Source organism: Psittacula echo (genome assembly GCF_963264785.1).
Source record: "Psittacula echo genome assembly, chromosome: 13".
NCBI classification, from domain to species: domain Eukaryota; kingdom Metazoa; phylum Chordata; class Aves; order Psittaciformes; family Psittacidae; genus Psittacula; species Psittacula echo.
Genome location: NC_137749.1, coordinates 7,743,148 through 7,763,016, shown reverse-complemented (window position 1 = coordinate 7,763,016; position 19,869 = coordinate 7,743,148). Strand labels below are relative to the sequence as shown.

The 19,869-nt window shown below is 39.5% G+C and overlaps 1 protein-coding gene across 2 annotated transcripts in view; it reads right to left on the bottom strand.

The window, feature by feature from the left end:
• GOLGA3 (golgin A3) overlaps positions 1–19,624 on the bottom strand; it is a 29,631-nt gene extending 10,007 nt beyond the window's left edge. The window contains exons 1-16 of one of the 2 annotated variants that reach the window (XM_080628308.1): positions 19,532–19,624; positions 17,362–17,575; positions 13,731–14,012; positions 12,752–12,864; positions 11,552–12,243; positions 10,231–10,342; positions 8,710–9,016; positions 7,885–8,087; positions 7,379–7,516; positions 6,268–6,429; positions 5,152–5,520; positions 3,897–3,974; positions 2,643–2,906; positions 2,022–2,116; positions 1,141–1,357; positions 224–367 (exon numbers count right to left, since the gene is read on the bottom strand). In XM_080628308.1, the coding sequence (XP_080484434.1) occupies positions 224–367; positions 1,141–1,357; positions 2,022–2,116; positions 2,643–2,906; positions 3,897–3,974; positions 5,152–5,520; positions 6,268–6,429; positions 7,379–7,516; positions 7,885–8,087; positions 8,710–9,016; positions 10,231–10,342; positions 11,552–12,243; positions 12,752–12,864; positions 13,731–14,012; positions 17,362–17,494 (3,309 nt within the window). In that variant the 5' untranslated portion in view covers positions 17,495–17,575; positions 19,532–19,624. The remainder of the gene's footprint in view (positions 1–223; positions 368–1,140; positions 1,358–2,021; positions 2,117–2,642; positions 2,907–3,896; positions 3,975–5,151; positions 5,521–6,267; positions 6,430–7,378; positions 7,517–7,884; positions 8,088–8,709; positions 9,017–10,230; positions 10,343–11,551; positions 12,244–12,751; positions 12,865–13,730; positions 14,013–17,361; positions 17,576–19,531) is intronic. The other variant, XM_080628307.1, reaches the window with a different exon arrangement.
• Between the last annotated feature and the right edge of the window lie 245 nt (positions 19,625–19,869).

Here is a 19,869-nt window from a genome sequence, read left to right as displayed (position 1 = left end):
ACTACTTTTCTCTCTCTTCTTCTTTTACGATGATGACTCATGAAACCACAAAGAACCAGCACAGGGCAACAAAATTAGCAAATGTCACTGACACCAAGTTTCCTATGTAAGATTCTGATTTCCTACACTGTTGGAATAGGATTATGGTACTAAAATTTCTCCCTGCTTCTCAGGCACTTTTTACTGTCATCTTCCCATCTAGCATGCAAATTCAAGCAATCACCTCATCCTCAAGTTCCAGCACTTTCTCTCTGTATTCTTCAAGCTCCTGGCTGGTAAGTGAAATCACTTCTTGCAGCTCTTTTTCCAGCATCAACTTACTGCTGCTAACAGCTTGCAATTCTGTCTCCAGAGCTTGAATCCTTTCCTAAAGACAAATGGATCACAAGTGTGATTAATGAATATATCACCCATCTACAGGAGTAATTTTGTTTTAGTTAAAAAGTCTACTTCTCTAGCAAAAGCTAAGTGAAGTGCTAGTGCTTAACATAAAAGTCTTGCTCAAAGCTTTCCACCCTTGCATCCAGCTGCTACTGTTAGTGCACTTGATATCTGCTCCACTGGTTCAAGGAACTGCAGCTTCCCCCAGTAAATTAATTTTCTAATCACAGGCATAACTTAAAATGAATTACCCTCAGGAACCTTTAACTGCCAATGAGAAAAAAAAAAAAAAAGGCAGTAAGAGTTAGAATTTTGGAAAATCTTCAGATGCTGAGTCTTTCGTAAAAAACAAAAAAAAAAAAAAAAAAAAAAAAAAAAACAAACCAAAACCAGAACAACAAAACTCCAAAACAACAACAGGAAACCACTCCAAAGAACAACTCAACAAAAAAATTCATCCAGAAATTTAGCACTAAGGCTGACCATCTTCTTGAGCTTGGATTACAATTGGTAACCTGAAAGATGCAAGTAAAATTAAGGAAAAACCCCACCAAACCAACCAAAGAAGGCTAAATCACCTCCCTCAGAGGTAGTTAAGGAAATCCTCAGTGCTCAGAACACTGATACCATATTCTTATCTAGCTTTATATTCCAAATACTTTCAATCACATCAGTGTAAAATAATATTTCAAGACTTCAATTTAATACCAAGATAGCTCTGTCCTTGTACTAAACAAGTGTTAAAAGACATCTGCATACTTGAGCAATCTGGTTATTTCCACCATCAGTGATTTGTGTTTTTAGTTTGCTCAACTCTGCTTCAGCAGATTCCTTTGCAGCCAGAGATTCCTGCAGCCGACGACTAAGAATGCCAACTGCATTCTCATAGGCTTTATGTTTTGCTTTCATCTCTTTCTGAGCACTCGTCAGATCTGACCCTAGACGCTTCATCTTCTGTTTCTGCTCAGTAATGGCCCTAGAGTGAAAGGAAAAATAAAACATCAGGTTAAAACTGCCTGAAAACAGTACTAAAGGATTTATTCTTCACATAGCCTAACTAAAACTAACATCCACCTCTCTCCCCTTGTCCCAGAGTTGCCCACCTTATCAAAGAAAGCCATTAGGTTGCTAAGGTACAATCTGGCCCTCTGCAAGACCATACCCTGAAGACTGTAACATTCTAAGAAAACACTTACAGTAATTGAGGATTTTGTCATAATTATTACAACTCCAATATGAAGAAATATATACCACTCTCTCTAAAAATAACACAGAATTTAGAGTAAGAATCCTATCAGATATTCTAAAACCCTGTGATCACCAGTGGAAAAAAAAACCAAACCAACCAATGGTTCTTATTAATGTCAACATTCTAGCCACTCAAAGCTAGAAGTCAGTGAATGGTAATTAGGATTAGCTACAGTATGCACAGCAGAAACTGCTGGTTAAAAGCTTAAGTAAATCAGAGGAGCAGCTGCAACTACTGTGTAGCATGCAACCAACACTTTGCCACGGATATGATTCTATAGCTAATTCAATTTCCCAAAGGAAAAACTAGGGAATAGGAAAAGAATGATTGCTAAAAAGGTGACTATGAAAAACAAATGCAGTTCTTTTGTCAGTGCTAAATGAACACTTACTTTTTTGCTTCTTCTTGCATTTGTTCTACTTGTTGTTTTAATGCCTGATTTGCCTCAGCAAGAGATGCCATTTGTTCCTTATCGAACTGCAAAGACTTAATAGGAAGGAAAAAAGCATCCATCACAGTAAGAACAAAAGCATGTTTGCTGTATGCTGGATTAGAAAAGAATAAGCATAAAATTTCAGAATTATTTCCATTTCTAAATATGAAGACTACTTCAAGGTTCTCCATCTCCTTTTTGTTTCCCTTTTATTCCTGCTTTTAATTCTTCCCTCTGTGGCCATCATCACGACATGTATGAATAGAGTTCTAGTTTGGTCTTTGCTCTCAGATGGAGTTCACTTTAGGACCAAGGAAACTGCTTCCACATCACACATCTGCCACACCTGTAGCATGCTATTCCCCACGTACTACATGGATGTTAATAAGCAGTCATGTATTTACAGAATTTTGCTAGGTTTATGCTCAAATGTGTAGACAGTATTGAATATGTAGCCAAGAATCTTAACTTGCAGATGGTCATTCTGTTTATTTCCAAAGTTAACAGAAATATCAACATATATGTGCTATATTCCTGGATCTAACACTCTCAAAGTCCAAAGCTTAACATCTTCCATACCTGTAGGCGTGTTTCCATTTCATCTCGTTCCTTCTGCACTGACTGAAACTGATTTTCTATTTCCACCATCTGCTGGTGAACCTGAGATACTTCCTTCTGTAGTTTTGAATGTTCAGATTCAAGTGACTGTTTTTCAACTTGAATTTTCAGTAGCTCTCGTTTTAACTCTTTCACTTCTGAGTCCAATCGCTTCTTTGTAGCTTTCAGTTCACTAATCAGCTGGTCCTTAGAACTTGCATCTCTTCGATAAGCTTCCACCATTACCTTGGACACAAGAGATTCAAAAGTACAATGTCACCTCTGTTACAGCTTTACAAATTTAAGAGTAATTTACTATAAGGTATTTACAGATATTCTTTTAGTTTGGAGGGGATGTGGGGTGTACGTCAATGAATACAAACCAGCATCATCATCTGTAACATATTTACTCTGGTTCAAAGCTTTTAATGTAAGCTCAGATATCAAATACCACTATGTATCAGCAGTTCATAAAAAAATACCCCAGACCTGAGTAAGAATTTTTATAGCAATATGGGATACTCTTCTTCACATTCTTTACAGAACTGCACTAATGATGTGCCATTTTCTTAAACTAAACTAATTGTAAAAGATTAACTATTCCATGCACACAAGTAGTAACTTTTGCCATGAGAAGTGAGCTTAACTGTGAACGACAGTTTAAACAGCCTTCCCAACTTAAACCCAGCAAGCTAAAACAGCCTTTCACACTAGGTTAATAAGCAATCAAGTAATAAATTAATGGTGCCAGCCTATAAAAAAAGACACATATGCAACACTAATGACATAACAATTTCAAATTACCATTTCAGAACTGTGTAAGTTCAGAGTAAAATTTGCAATAAAAGACTTATTTTCCATCTAATTACCGAAGCAACTACTTTTTTTCAAAGCTGCAGGAAACAACGACACTTGAAGATTTTCATGGATGCTTTTGCAAAAGCAAATCTCATCAAGAAACCAGAGAGATTTTTATATGGTGGATCATTTGGCAAGCTCTCTGGAGTTCAACAAGAATAAATTCACTGCTGGATCTGCTTTTACATTAGTTACAGATAAAAATTAACCTATACAAAACATAGAAACTGTATAATTATGTCACAAAGTTATTTGATACAGAAGATGGAATTAAGTGTCCTCACAAACCCTTCAAAAGTACATGCCTTCACTGGATTAAGAAAAGAAAAAAGTATATTCCTTGGATTTATTTCTTTGAAAAAGTTTGCTTTTCCTTACCTTCTGCTGCAGGAACTGCTCCTTCACTTTTTGAACCTGTTTTTTAAGGCTGGCATTTTCTTGTTGTAGATTTTCTACCTGCCAGAGGTGAGAAAAAAAAGCAAGCATGTTGGTTTACATGCCAAATGTCATATTCTACATTACTTCTTCAGTGACATATCTTTTGCTATACTTATACCAATTACTTAATCTAATGAGAAATCCCATTTCTGGTTAGCTATCTCAGTGGCACTATTAGATAACACATTTTATATAGAAATACATTCACACAGGTTACCACATAGTGAGCCTTGTCAACTCTCAGCAATGTGTAAGTCCCCTTATCCTGCCATTAAAGTTTTAGTATGCATCATCAGTGTACATATGTTGCATCTGGATGGTACCTGTTCACACATACAGTATCAAATAAAGAAACCAGCCAGTTCTTTGAAAGAAGAAAAGCAATCTTTATGTTAAATATACTTCCATAGTTCTTCAGTACTTCTATTGGTGCTACTAAAGTCCCATTATTATACTCAAAAGAACCTCTAAAGATTCCCAGGAACTCATCATTACCAGTAATCAATAAGAAAGCTCTTCCTATGGAGCTTCGATGCTCTGAAAGATAGAGCATACACGCCTATAAAACTACATTGTGAAAGGGACAGTCACCATAATTTAAATCAGACACAAAAAAATAAGGACATGCATTAGGCCTGATCTTGTAAAACAGTTCATGACTAGAAAAAAAGTCTTGGTATACAATATGCAAAAGCAAACCCGGATATATGGTTTCAAGAGAAAAGGCACAACTACACATGACCAAATTACTGCACAAGGAGGAATCTGGCCCACAGTGCACAGAAAAGCAACACACAAAAGTATTATTTCAAAAACCGGTCTATACTTTAAAGGTATTGCTTCTTAAAACTGGCAGATTCTGGAAAGATGGTGGCTCCTGGAAGCAGACAAAATAAGATCAATTAATCTCAGCTTCCATACCACACAAATGTGTAAGTGCACATAGATACCAAGAGATATTAACTGTAAGCTCACAAATGACATAATAGAATGTAAAATTACACCAGATTGTCTGCCAACAGGGAAAACTGACAGAACTGGTCAAAATGTTCACTTTAGCTGAATCTTGCAACTACACATGCATACAAACTTGTGTGTACCAATCTCCTGTTCTGTAACTGGGTCTATCATGTGCCTGTGGCAATACTTCCCTGCAACAGCTACTTTAAATGAGCTACTTTTAGGGATTCATTACCTGGCTGGACTTGATTGCCATTTCTTGCCTCATTTGTTCCAAGACTTGTGATGCTACTTCTGTATCTTCTCCAAGGCGTGCCGCTCCTTCATCAAGTTGCTCTTTGCTTGCTTTTGCTGCCTCCAAAGCTACTTCCAAGACAATCTTCTCATTCTGCAAATACTGAATCATGTCATCTTTAGAAGTAGCATCGCTTTGGAACTCTTCTAATCTAGCCTTCAGTTCATCATACTGCGTTTGCAGGTCATTCAGGGACTGCTCTTTGGTGTGCAATGTCTCTTGGATCAGAGTGAATTGTTTCATCAGGTCTAGGTGTTCTTGCTGTAAAGATTCAAGCTGCAGATCTCGCTGATGCAAAGTCAACTTGACCTAAGAAGTAGTATTTTAAAATTAAATTCAAACAAAATGAAAGCCATCTTTGCAAATGCACTCCAATCAGAATATTTTAGCTTCTAGGGAAAAAAAGTATCAGAACTTTCTTAGGCCACTTCTTTTATTTCTCTATAAAATAGATTTATTTACTCCTGCAGCATCTCTAATTCTACAGGCTAAGCAATGACCAGGACGACAAACCTAAAATATTCTGAAGTAAGATTCACAGTATTCTAAATTGTTATTTGAAATGTATAGATATACAAGGTAAAATTAGTGTTATTATGATAATGCCATAATTACATGGAATATAATACTGAGCTATCATTTACTTTATCTCATTCCAGCCCTCGACATGCCTTTGTATGTTACAAGGTTAAAGCAGTAGCAAAGTGCAGATTTATTACACTGTAAGTATATATAACGATATCCTGATTGCCTAACAACTTTGAACACAGATCTGTGCTTCTTGTCTATACTTAATCACATACTGAATTCACTAAAAAAACCCCAGCATCTACAAGACAGTAGCTTTGAAATTTAAAAAAAGTACTGTTCCTGAGATAGTTGAAAGAAAAGGAGAGCCTTTTCACCTGGAACAAAGTGACTTTGATATGGACTTCATTTCTGCAGCAATCTTTCAGGTTTTAAAATAACTTTAGAGCCCACTATCTATTTACTATTGCCTTCTCAGCCAAATAAGTAATTCCCTTGAAACCCCTGAGAATTTGCTTAACAGTCTACCTGCTGCAATTCTTGCTCCAGTGTTGCTGCAGAATCAGCCATTTTCTGAAGCTGTTCTTTTTCATCCTCAAACTCCTCTAGTTTTCTTTGCAAGTCTTCTTCCACCATGGTTTTAGCCTCCTGAATCTGCATGAAGGCAGCTTCCTGATCTAACATGTCAGCCTGCACAGAAAAAGCAAAGAATCAACTTCTAAAATGTTAACAGAAAGGGAGGGGCAGAGAGACAAAAAAAGAAGAAAAGAAGGTGGTAAATTATCAAGAAAGTTTTAAGAGAAAAGACACAAGCAAAGATAATTCTGATGTCCATTTTATACACCTGTATGTCTTTACTGACGTCACCCATTCATACACTTAAGACACCTTAGAATAACAGTGAATGTCTTGTATACTTGTGACAATCAGGATTCTTCTTAAATAACACCATGTCCTTTCTCAATAGATGAAACGTAAAGAAGGAGAAGCTTTATTAAAATTGTTTGGAAAAATTCCAAAACAAAAGAGATTTCTCAGATGTGTAGCTACTCCATAAAACTGCAATTCCTGACATTTATGCAACTGCACACAGAAATAGGGTGCTTCCATTAACCTGCTACTTTACTGCCCTTTTAGACTTCAAAGCAGGAATGTCACTGGAATTCAATGGCATTTGAGGTTCTAAGTGCTTTGAAAGTAAGTGTACTGCACTTCAAAATTTACCCATCTTTTCTTACTAGAGGGTAGGAAGGATAAACCTGAGTATTGAGCAATTTCACACATTTAGGAAGCACTTTACTGACTTGGCTTAACTTCCAATTAAGTTTTCTCTTGAAAATGTTCATGGATGGACAAAAGAGAATATTTACATCCACTTTTAAAAATCAATTAAAACAAAATATCAGAGCTGAAAATGCAAGTATCACCTTGAAATGGGAAACATATGGCCTTGATCCTTCTTACTGTTTGTGATGTCATGAAATTTATTTGCTCCAAAATATTTACTGTTTATATAATACAATATTTTAATAAATTCCTAAGAATGCTTTGCTACTTTGCTAGAATAAACTTGAGTTTGCAAAACCTAAAATACACAATCCAGACAGAATATAATCATGAAGACCACCTACAACCATACCTCAATATTTTGCAGCTGTGCTGCAATACGTTCCTTTTCTTTAATGGATCTGTGCTGGGTTTCAGTCAGCTGCTGAGACAGTGCCACATTCTCTAGTTTGAGATGTTCCAACATACCTGCTTGGGTCATTTGCCCAGCCTTAAGGGAATGAAAAAAAAAAGAAAAAAGAAAATCACAGATTAATGCCAACAGTCAAAATTTAGCCAAAAAATTTAAGAGTTTTAGAAAAGTTAATACTGAATCTATCTCTGCTTTATCTCACCAATACTTTCATTGCACTTAAGAGCTTCATCCACAGAAGGGAAGTACTTTGATTAAATTTATGCCTTAACATGAATTAACACCTCATAATGAAAACAAATCACCATCTCCCCCTGCTCTCCACCTGCAGAATATACAAGTGAGACTGGCTCCCTTGTCCGAGCTCATAAACAACGTCCTCTGGCTAAAACTAACATAAAAAAGAAAGATTCTCAGTCCTCCCATATGCAAGTAAATCATAATACCTGTATATTGGCCATCTCGCTCTGCAGCCTGACACGGGCCTCCTGTGCTAGTACAAGCTGCTGCTGGTACCACTGCCGCACATTTTGGAGCGATGTGATTTCTGTTTCAGATGCCTTTAGCTTATTGGTCAGTGTGGTCCGTTCCAACTGCACCTTCTGAAGCTGGTTCTGTAAGGAAGCCATCTGCTGTCTTAGATCATGAACTGGAAAAAGAAAAATAAGGAACTTGGACTTGCAAACTCCATTTTTGTAGTTTTACACACACATTTTCAAGGATTACTGCCATATTCATAGCTTTTTTCTTTTTTTTTTTTTTCTCCCCTCCTTTTTGAACAAAAAGATATATACCTAATTACATAAGGATTGCCTTTTCCTAGAAAAGTGAGGGGAAATGCTAGAATCCAAAGTATCAGATCATTAGCAGATTAAAATGAAAATAAGTGAATCACTTCTGTAAGCATTCATAGTTCCTCAGAGGCAGAAAATACGAACTCATGAAAAATCAGGAAGCAGCAGGTATTCTGACATGTACAGCCATCATTATAAGCCAGTATTTGTACAACTCTCTAAACACCCTGAGTCCACTGTCAAACAGTTACTAGACTAAATAGTTATAACTCCTTCTCCAAGCTGGCAGTGGCAGCTTGCAAATTGTGGCAGTTCTGTGACACAAAAATAAAACCCATCTTAAAATGCAAACCACTGTATTAGTATGAGATCAATGAAACAGATTAAAATCCCTTCTTCCTGGGCTTCAGAATTATGTTGAAATAAAATTATTTATGAAATAACAACTTTTGAAGATTGACATATACATCATCCCACCTGTGCTGTCTCTGGTGAGAACATTTTTTTGCATATCTTCAACCTTCAGCAGGAGTCTTTGGTACTGCTCCTCTGCTAACTGCAAATCATTATTTGAAGAAGCCAAACTAGCATTCTTTGCTTCCAAGGCATTTTGCAGGTCAGCCATAGCTCGTTCCAGATCCCAGCAAGACTGCTTTAATGTGGCCACTTCTGAGCTCAGAGATTCCTGCTTCTGCTGGCTATTTTGGCTGTGCTCCACCTGTGCTTGAAGCTTCATGTTCAGAGCTGCAAGTTGGGCTTGTAGCTCAGTCTTCTCTTTGAGAGCCTGAATGTGTCCAGAAAAATCAAAATACAGAAGTCTTAAGAGAAAATACAATAGCAGCTGATTAAAGAAGATGCCCTACAAAATGGCTTTGCTAAGGCAAAGACCACTTGCTTATAAAAAATTCTTTTTTACATCTCACCTAACAGCTATTTCAAATAATTAAAGAAAATACAGAGGAAAGCACAGACAAGATAAGTACCGTTATACATCAGTAATCATGTCAGGACTTTTACTAAGACAAGTTTCTGCACTGTAAGGGAGAATACTTTATAATTGATGTAACATCCATCAATACAAAGAGAAAAATACAGCTTTATAGACACTGCTACCATTATTCCAGATTTATCATCTCCTAATATGACTTTAAACAAAAAACCACAAAGCTTCTACGCCTGATGGAGCCAACGCCAGCCGGCCCCAAGACAGACCTGCTGCCGGCCAGGCTGAGCCCACCAGCAACAGTAGTAGTGCCCCTGAGGTAACATATGCTGAGAAGGGGGGGGGGAAAAAAAACAAACTGCAAAAGAACAATGGCAGAGAGGTGAGTGAGAATATGTGAGAGAAACCGTTCTGCAGACATCCAGGTCAGTGAAGGAGGAGGAGGAGGCCTTCTAGGCTTTGGAGCAGAGATTCCCTTGCCAGCCCATGGTACAGACCATGGTGAGGCAGACTGTGCCCCTGCAGCACAGGGAGGTCCATGCTGGAGCATGGGAAGAGTGTGAGGAGTCCTCTTTGCTGAGGAGAAAGGAGCAGCAGAAACAACATGATGAACTGATCGTGCCCCTGCACTGCTGGGGGGGGGGGGGGGAAGGAAGTGGGCAAATCAGGTGTGAAGTTGAGCCCAGGGAACATTAGAGGGGTGGAGAGAAGGTGTTTTTAAGATTTGAGTTTATTTCCCATTGTCCTACTCTGGTTTGATTGGTAATAAATTCAATTAGTTCCCCAAGTCAAGTCTGTTTTTCCTGTGACAGTAATTGCTCAGTAATCTCCCTGTCCTCATCTGAACCCATGAGCCTTTTCTCATATTTTTCCTCTCCCTTTCCAGCTGAGGAGGGCAGCAATACAGCAGCCTTCGTGACATCCAGTGTCCTTGTAAAGCACCTTATTCAACAACGTTTTTAGAAAACACAATCTCCACAAGTAATGAGTACAAGGCTCTTGAAAATTAAACATATTGATATAATTTGCTAAATACATTCAAATTAATTTTCTACCTGATTAGCTTCTAGTGATAGGGTTTCTAGTTGCCCTTCAAGTCTCATCTTCTCCTTCAGAACCTGCAACATTTCGTCATGAGCTCCCACGACAGAGCTTTCCATAGAAACACTGGAGACACAGACAGCACATACACAGTTAAAGGGTTAGAATACAACACTCATCTGCTTGAAATGAAGCTGAAATTAAAAGGTACTTAGACTCTACATGTGACCTACAATTTAGGACATTTTTCCTGGCTCTATGATGGATCCAGAATACAGCAAAACAACCTTCATTACCATCCAAAGAGATAAAGAAGTTATATTCATGCTAAGATTTTATACATTAGTTTCTTACATTCGCAGCAACTAGAATCTAGTGTAGCACCCACATATTTGTTGTTTTACAGAAATGCAATGGTTGACTTCATTATATTTTCTAACTGCACACCCCATTATAAGCAGACAAATGGACATAATGGGGGCACAAACCCTCCACAACTATTGTCTGCAATTGCCAGCTTTAATGTGAAAGTGCCTGAGAAATACCAACAGCTGCTGCAAAAGAAGAAAGAACAAGTATTTGGTAGGGATTCCTTATGGTCCTTTCCTGATGTACAGCCAAGGAATCTAGAGAAAAAGATCTCTCACTACAGTAAGAATTAAGTCTAAGCTGGAATAATTGTCAACAACAGATTTCAAGTTAACATCTCAGGGCATTGTGCTTTATTCCAATGCAGAAAAAAAAAGTAATTGAAAAATTAGCATGTATAAAACATGCAGCTATAAACAATTGATAAGGGCTTCAGCAGTTGTCCACCTGCTTGCTGAATCACAGTTTAATACCTACCATCTACACAAAAGCCTGTGAGACTAAGTAAATCTCATTCTAAATGCTGAAGAGGGCAAGAGCATCTAGGACAAGACTCTTAGCATTTCATAACTATTTGAGGTCTGAAAGATATGTGTGTAGATCAGGAACAGAATGCTAATAAATATCACTGAATCAGTTAAGTCTGCATAATCAGACTTTAAACACCAATGCCACATCAGGGATACAGTGAATGAATGCCTGCTTCACAAGTAAACACAGACAGAAGCAATTGCTAGCAGTGCATTTAAAACACAGTCAGTGGCAAAAAGATCTTTCTCTAAAGATACACGTACATACTCAAGTGAGGTGACCTTTCAGTTTCTTTTAGAATCTCTAAGTTAAGAACAGATTTTATCACAATGAGTGTAAGTTAAACCTGGATCCAAAGTTAGCAGAAGAGTAACAGGCTGCCTAAAGAGAGTATAATGCCTAACAATGGCCTTGCTGTATGGTGATCTTTCTTACCTGCTAGAAATACTGTCTCTCCTACTCCGTACTTCCCCATTAATTTCTTGCTCTTGGGCTTGATGCTCCACTGCTGCAGCCTGTAGCACCTCACTGATGGAAGGAAATTGCCCCATTGCATCAGGATGTATCTTCTGACCATTTACTGTATATGGAATACCTTGCTTGCCTTCTGTATTCTGTAAGCTGTTATACAGCCCTTTTCCTGACACACTGCTATAGGTAGAGCTGTCACTCTCATTTCCATCCAGCCTCATTCCCACTTCACTCCCATCAATCTCTGAAACACTATCTTCTGCCAAGGAGGAATTATCTATTCGATCATCTGTGTCAGAGGGTAGACTAATCTCAGACACAACTGATGCTGGACCGCTTCTGCTTTGCTTCAGAGTCCCACCAGATAAATCAGTAGCCACAAAATTCCCAGTAGCGTTTCTAGAGCCTGAATCTTCAGTTCTGTAGTCAGACAAGGACCGGATCTTACTAGCCTTAGATTTTGAACTTCTTCTCTCTTTTGAGGATGCTGGAAGTCCCAGGCTACCCAGTTTTGGCCCCCTGGGGACACTGGTCCGCAAAAAGGAGTATTCTTTTGTCATTGCTACAGTGCTAGCTCTTGGCAAGATTTCTGGATTTAACATCAGCTCAGGATCTAGGGTGCTGGAGGGTCGGTTTTTGGATGTAGACTGATTCGACTAAAAGAAGCAGAGAGTCAGTGATAAATTCCAGAACATAAGTATTTGATGCTAGTTCAAAGGTTAAGTTCTACAGCAAAATATGTAAAGCACTAAATTACTGTTTATTTCATAAACTCCTACATTATTAAATACACACATCATTTCATAAACAAGGTAAATTACATCAGCAATCAAGCAAGGCTCAGTTGAAAACATGTTGAAAACAATCAAGGTAGACTCCAAAAGCTAACTGAAAATGACAGGAAAATTGAACATCTGGATTACTTAAGTTTTAGGTTTGGTTCATCCCCTCAACCTCCACAAATATACCAGTTTGTGCATTTTTAAGTAGCACAAAATGATGCATTACTGATGAGGTTGCACGTCCGGAAGGAAAAAAATGTTTTATCACATTTGAGAAAACTGCTGAGTATTTAAAGCAGAGAAAACAGTACTTTAGAGCACAGAAATGGTAACGTTTTCAACCTTCCTAACACTGAATCCAGATCTGCCATGCGGTACTCACTCTTTCTTGATGTCTCTTCACTCTGTATTGTTTGAGCTGTTCTTCTAGCCGTCTTCTTGCTTGAAGTCTTATTTGTTCTTCTTTCTCCAATGGGAGTGAAGACTCTACTGAGCCTGTAAGTGAAAGGGATCTTTACAGTAAAAGAGAAAATTCCAACACAGGCAAATTTGATACAAAAGGAAAAAGCCCCTTCTACCATCAGCAACATGCTTCATGCTTAAGCAAAGAATGCAAGGAAAGCCCACTGGCATGCACCTCAGAATGGCCTCTTCTAATAAATCCTTGTGTAAGCACTGATGCAGGCTGTGTGTTTCCCTTGCTCCGTTTGTAAATGCTGTGTGTTCTCCATGTATATATGAGAAGAGATTAAACAGCAAGAACATAACTACAGCTGTCATTCAATCTCACCTGTCCTGCACCTCTGACAGTACTAAAATTATAAAACTAAACAAGACCTACACAGTCTACTAACTCCCTACAGGTCAGAGAAAGATGTTCCCTAGATACATTTTCTTACTGTTTGATAACTCACATTAAACTTTCCTGGTAGTTAAGGCTTCTTTTAAAATCTTACTTCAGAAAACTCCTGCAGCAATAGGCACCTTAATATAAAGGCTTCTCCCTTTTCTCTTCCCTCCTTTATTACTTAGCTTAAAACCACCTGGTTCTGCTGGTGTGTGTGTTGTTGGGTTTTTTGGTTACTCCTAATAATCAAGAGGATTAGAATAGCTTCAGCCCCAGAAAGCATAAACTCCCCTCCAGCATAAGAACAGTTTTTAAACAGCAGGGCACGTGCCTTAGCTGCAGCAGAGGGTGGTTTACTGAAAGAAAACGAATTTTAGTTCAAAGTGAAAGCTTACTGCAAAAACGAAGTTTAGTCCAAGCTTAAATGATGTTACAGATGTCTAGAGCCAGGCTCAGAGTAAAAAGCTTTATGCAGCAAGAGAAAGCAGGGGCACCACCATAAACAGATGCTTACACAATTCAGTTTCTTGCATGGGAAGACTTAGTTTGAGAGACTGCAAAGCTTCTTTCCTAAGAACTATGCCCTCAGCACTAGTTCCCTGAGACTTCCTTAGGCTGCCATGGAAACCAGTCACACCTGGGGATGACTCTTGACCCTGTGCACTGCTGGTGGGGTCAAAAGATACAGAAGAGTCAGGGAAGAGCGACTCTGGCCCATTCTGGCAGGCATCCGCTTTGCAGTTTATCTCCAGACTTCCCTCTTCATTTGGCACTTCATTGATGTTAACACTGGTAGCTGGAAAAGAAAGTTTCACTGAGCTACACTTTAAGCTACCTCATTTATCTGCACACCTCCACCCAAATACAGTGCTACCACTGTTACCTTCAGTCTGTAAGAATAAGGAAATTGTTAACAGCAACTGCAGGAGAAACTTCATAAAGAACTTCTGATTCTTCATTTTAAAAGACCAGGAGTACCATTCATTTGCTTTACTACATTACCTTCAAGCAGGACCTCAAAAACGATCATAAGGTATCTTCAAAACCTCACATAGGCTTTTAAATCTTATTAGGTTTAGAAGCAGGAAACACCAAGCGTAAGTAATGTGATCTGTGTCACACTGAGTGGCAACCTACTACAAATAAGACTCAGCAACTGTGGGCCTCTGCTGAATGATTCAGCTATTCGGTATGCTGCTGGGCACTGGGGAGAAAGCATCCACCATCCCACTTCCAGATTGGGCCAAGCAGAGTTCCTCAATTTTAAACAAAGTTTGCATGTTTTCAAATAGGGCATCTTCATCAAAAGCACAGCAGCAAAGCTCTCAGGTCGGAAAACAATAAATCTACCAATTAAAAGGCAATTAAAGAACCACTCTAATGCCAATTTTATCCCCACTTACTAATATTTAATTTTGTTTTCCATCAGGAAAAATGCATCTTCAAAACCAGTTGTATTTTGGAGCTCTCATACACTTCTACTTCACTTGGCTGGGAACTACTTACATTTAGGAAACTGCTGCTGCAACAAAACTGTGTATCTAATTTTAAAGGCATTATTATAGATCTCAAATAAGCAGGGTACCAAAATAGTCACTGCCTTTCATTCCCACACCATGTATCACTGGAGTAACTGGAATGCATTGGAATAATACGGAAGATTCCACTACTGTTTCACAAAGTTGATAAAAAAATATTTAACATTATGATCACAAAGTATTTGCAAGTGGAAAAGTCAAATTTCCTCCTTCTATTTTTTCCTCCTGTCAGTGCTACAGACTTGAATAAGCAGTTTAGGTTTTTTTAAGCCTGCTCAAAGAAGCTGGGGAGGGAAGGACATAAAAAAAACCCTGAACAAACCAGAACTGAGAAACAGATCCTCCCAAAACTAAGTGTTTCTAAGATTCGTATGCAGAAATACTTTGTAGCCAGAAAGCCAGTTACAATTAAGTAAAATTTTAATTATTGATTTAGATCAGCCCCTTAACATATTGCTACTGGATTTTCCCCTCTCCATACAATGTATCACTACAAACTCCTGAAAGCAGAATAATTAAAAAATAAAGCTATTATCCTTCATGTATGTGGAGAAAATTAAAGTGCATCCTGGAATTAAATAAGCTGTACGGAAAGAAAGGTACCAGGAGGAAGGTAAGACTTCTTAATTGTTTCCCCTTTTGTTATTGAAGAAAGCAAAAGGTTTCCTTTTAAGTGCAGTCAAATTTTACTTCAGAGCGGTTTAAAAAAGAAAAGATACATTTCCACCCCTAACCATTTGTTCCCACCTCTGCAGTTCATCCTCCCCTAAGCCAGCACAGATGTCTGCACAGTGAACCAGCTCAGAGAAAAGGGAACAAGGAAACTGAATGTGGGTAAAAATAAAAAGTTCCCAGCCTCATGTTGCCAAATCTCATCAGCTCTCTGAGATTTCAATTAAAGCACTTTTGAGGATCTTATCTGTCATTCAGAGAACATTTTCAGGCCATTTTAGCTCGAATTAGTTCTCTGATTTAGCTCACCATGTGGTCACAAAAACACCTGCAGGCACAATGGAAGGGATGGGTGCAACAAGGATACAAAGCAGGACAGAGGACAGGCCTGTCTTTTTAATAACTAACTGAAGTCAGAATTTAAGGCATTTTAAAACTAAAAGACTGTCAAAAGTATATTTAAAAATAGGTATCAGTGCTAAGAATAGCCACAAGAAGCCAAACATAAGAAGATACCTCACACATTCAGAAATATTGTTTCTGCCCGTCTTTCAGAAGCTGCAGCTACTACTGCATCAGGTTTATATTTTATTTACATTTTTATTTTCACAGCTGTGAGTGGTGTACATATACAAAAGTGATGCTGGAGCAACATTCTGAAAAAATGGTTTCCTGGCAACTTCCTGAGGCTATGAGACACTCAGAATCTAAATGCTGCCTTGAAGTAATTTTATTGCAGTAGTGTCAATACAGCTGCAGTCTTTTTAGAACAGTGGAGGAGGAGATGCAATTAGATTGAAAACAGTAAAAAGACACACTACCTATTTGTAAGCCACAATTCAAGTGTTTGGATGATGTTCAGCACAGGAGAAAACAGGAATGCATTATCTCCAACCTCATAAAAGATGAATGAATCATCATATAACTATACACTGCCAGACCAATAATGGGAAGTGTAAGAAATGCAAATAAAGTCTTAGGCCTCTACTTTCTTACCTGTGACAAGATGACAAATCTGTGGTACAAGAAGAGGGTGGAGGACTAACAACTTAATCACACAATCCCCTCCTTTTATATATGGAACCTCTGTACTTTTGTGTATCTAGGCAGCCACAACATAAATACCCCCTCCACCCATCTACCACCATATCCTTATATACCTGCAGTGGAGACATGGAGGTCTCAATTCCATGCAAAGAAAAGATTTTCACAATGAAAGCAGTTAAGTACTGGAATGGGTAGAAAGGCTGTTGAATTCAACAGGCCAAAGCCCCGAGCAACTTCATCCAGCTTCAAAACTAGGTCTGCTCTGTGCCTGAGGTTGGACTAGATAACCCACACAAATGCCTTTCAACCTAAATTTGGCTCTATAATTTACCCAGATCAGTGTCCTCTGAAGTGTTTTATAAACACCTGCATAATTATTTTATTACAGAGCTAGTCTACATATAAAAGTTATTTTGAGATAATCTGGGGAGTACCTGCCAGCACCTTTCTTCCATACATGGAAGTTTAGGGAGACTTTTTAAATACACTTTGGGTTTTGCCTAATCAGTTTAATTTATTAGGAAATTTTCTTTTGGCAGAATAAAGTACTCCAGTCATGCATAACAAACATTTCACAACTGTTAGTTCTAGAGAATTTCAAGTATATGCTCTTGGAAACACTCTCAGAAAACAGAGTAACACCCTGCATAACACACACTCAAATGGCAGCCAACAGTACTTAACAGTTTTGTTTTGAAAGATTAAGTTTTAAAACAAAAGACAGTTTTCCCATAGATAGAGCCATAGCCTTCACCAAACTCACTTAAGAGTGCAGTACAAGAAATTCCTGACCTCAAGGAAAAAAACATCTTTCAGCATCAGCTGAACAACAAAACATATGACTGTAGATAAGACTAGAAGTTATTTGATACATATGACATAACTTACTGTTAATTTCATCTGCTGTAACTGGCAAATCTGACTTGTTTTTACAATCCAAAAGCTCTTCAGAGGTGCTAGGGGCCCCACTACTGCTTCTGTTCTCCAAATGAACATCCTGCTGGACAGATGAGGAGTCCATGGTAAAAATGATCCAGATCCCTGGAAAGTTCTTCTGAATAATTTGCTTCTGAGTGAACTACCAAGTCCTGTTTCTCTCCATCTGCAACAACAGCATCAAGATGTTACCCAGGAGCACAGCTCTAAACTTCACAGATGTTGGTGTGCAGCAGGCAGCTGGTAATTCCAGGAGATCATGAAAACAGCTCACAGCCAAAGTTGTAATCACCAAGGAGCTGCATCCTTTAGAAACAAAATGTAGTAAATATGCAAACATTTCTTTGAGCTTGTAAGATACAAGTTAAAAAGAAAGTCATGCTCACAGATTACCCACCAGCCCAACTTCAACATACTGAACCAGGACATGGGATAGTAACAGAGACAATTAAATACAACCAAGTATCCAGCTTTTATGAAGATGGAGTGATCTGTTTAACAACTTTTTTAAGTAGCACTGATACACCAGTATAATGAGGCAACAAGATATTCTGTGAGACAATTGGTTTAAGATCAGTGTCCCTTTTAATGGAAATGCCTCTTTGGCCTCTGCTTTAATAAGTGAGTCAGTATTCAGAGTAGCATTTTGCTCTGTAAATTAAGAGTCTGGACTTTCACACCACATATTTTATTTCAAGGACCTACTCTGACTTCAGTTTCAATAACCTTAGTTACATTGCCGTATGGAATTCAAATTATTTTTTTAAATTAAATTACATCATTACTTGTCTGCAGAGCAATGAGTATGTACCACAGTACAGAGCTGCTCTACTGATTCAAGCATGCAGTGGCAGTTAGACTGGGTCCTGGGCTGCAGTTCAACACAGCCTTCTCCTGTGGCCAGTCAAGAGGAGGATTTCCAAACACAGCCTATAGACTTTGCAAAAGACTCTCCAGGCATTCAGTTGTTATCTTTGGGTATAGCCCAGCCAACTCATACAACGTGACAGAAGCTGTTGTACATAGTCACTTCAAGTATCAAATTTTGTTCAAATAGTTACTGCTAGCTTAATTCAGATTACAAGATGCTATGGTTCCTGTTTACTAATGAAACAGAAATCCCCAGTTAAGAAAAAGCGGAAAGGAAGGGGGGAGTGTCAAGTCAGGAATATTTAAACTGCATTTTTACATGAACACAAATATTTTTAACAACGTTCCTCTGTATCTGCAGAAAGTACTTGTGTAACTATTTTATCAAACTGCCCTGGTCACCCAGCACCACCACCACTCATCTTCAAATCACTACTAAGGCTGCTAACAGCTCAGGATACACAGGACTCGATGATTATGTAGGTGACCCTTAGGTAGGTGAGCTGAAAAGGAGCCAGAAACCTGGAGCACACTTAGAAGAGAGAACCCTCAGCCAAACAGTAAGATTGCTACCTTCGCTGAGATTTGTTATTGATTTTAAAAGCTTTTCCGTATAATAAAGCTTACAATAAAACTTCCATAAGAACAGCAATTGTACAACAAGTAGATACTACACAAGGCACAAAGAGGTATTACAGACAAAAGGAAGCACAATTTGGACTGCTTACACCTTGGCAAAATCCAGCCAACATTAGACGGTGTGTTATCTTTGCCATAAAACACCTTTTTATAATCAGGGTCAAGAAGAACAGCTTTCTCCTGTACAACCCATTCACAAATATTAAGGTGAAAGCACTTTGGCCTCAGAGTCCCTTTGTATCTCTGTGCTAAGCACACAGATGTATGCACGTCACGGGAACCGAGCACCAACCTCACAGGAAAAGGAACTGTCCGAAAGCATTCCATTTTGCTTAAAACACCAATAACCAAGATAACATGGGAACCCAGTCACAGACCGGAGAGCCGCTCGGCGAGACACGGCCCAGAGGTCCCTGAGCAGGGGCCAGGTGCCTCTCGGGTGCCAGCAAAAAGACCCGAAGGCCCGGAGCCGAAGCCCACAGAGCCGGGCCGGACCGGCAGCTCCCCGCAACCCGGCAGGCCGCTGGGAGCGAGGGAAAACGGCCCCCGAACGCACCCCCCGGGCCTGAAGCAGCGCCGGGCCGCTCAAGACCACCTCCAACGGGCACCGCACCTCAGCCGCCGCCGCGCCCCGCAGCCACCCTTCCCGGAGAGACCCCGCAGACCTGGGGCAGCCTGCCCGGCGCCAGCTCCTGCCCGAGACGTGGCGCTGCCTCCCCCGGGAAAGGAAGGGGAGGGGAGGGCGTGGCGGTGCAACTCGGTTCTCCCTCCCCCGCCAGCCGGGCGCCGCTGCCGAGGGCCGGATCCGGTGCGGACCCGGTGCGGACCCCTCCGCCCCGCAGCTGCCGCACAGCCGGGCCCCACGCCCCTCGGCAGGGAGCCTTGGCGGCCTGGTGCAGCCAAGGAGCCGGCCGGTGCCGCTGGGCCCGCTGGAGAGACGGCGGCTTTTCC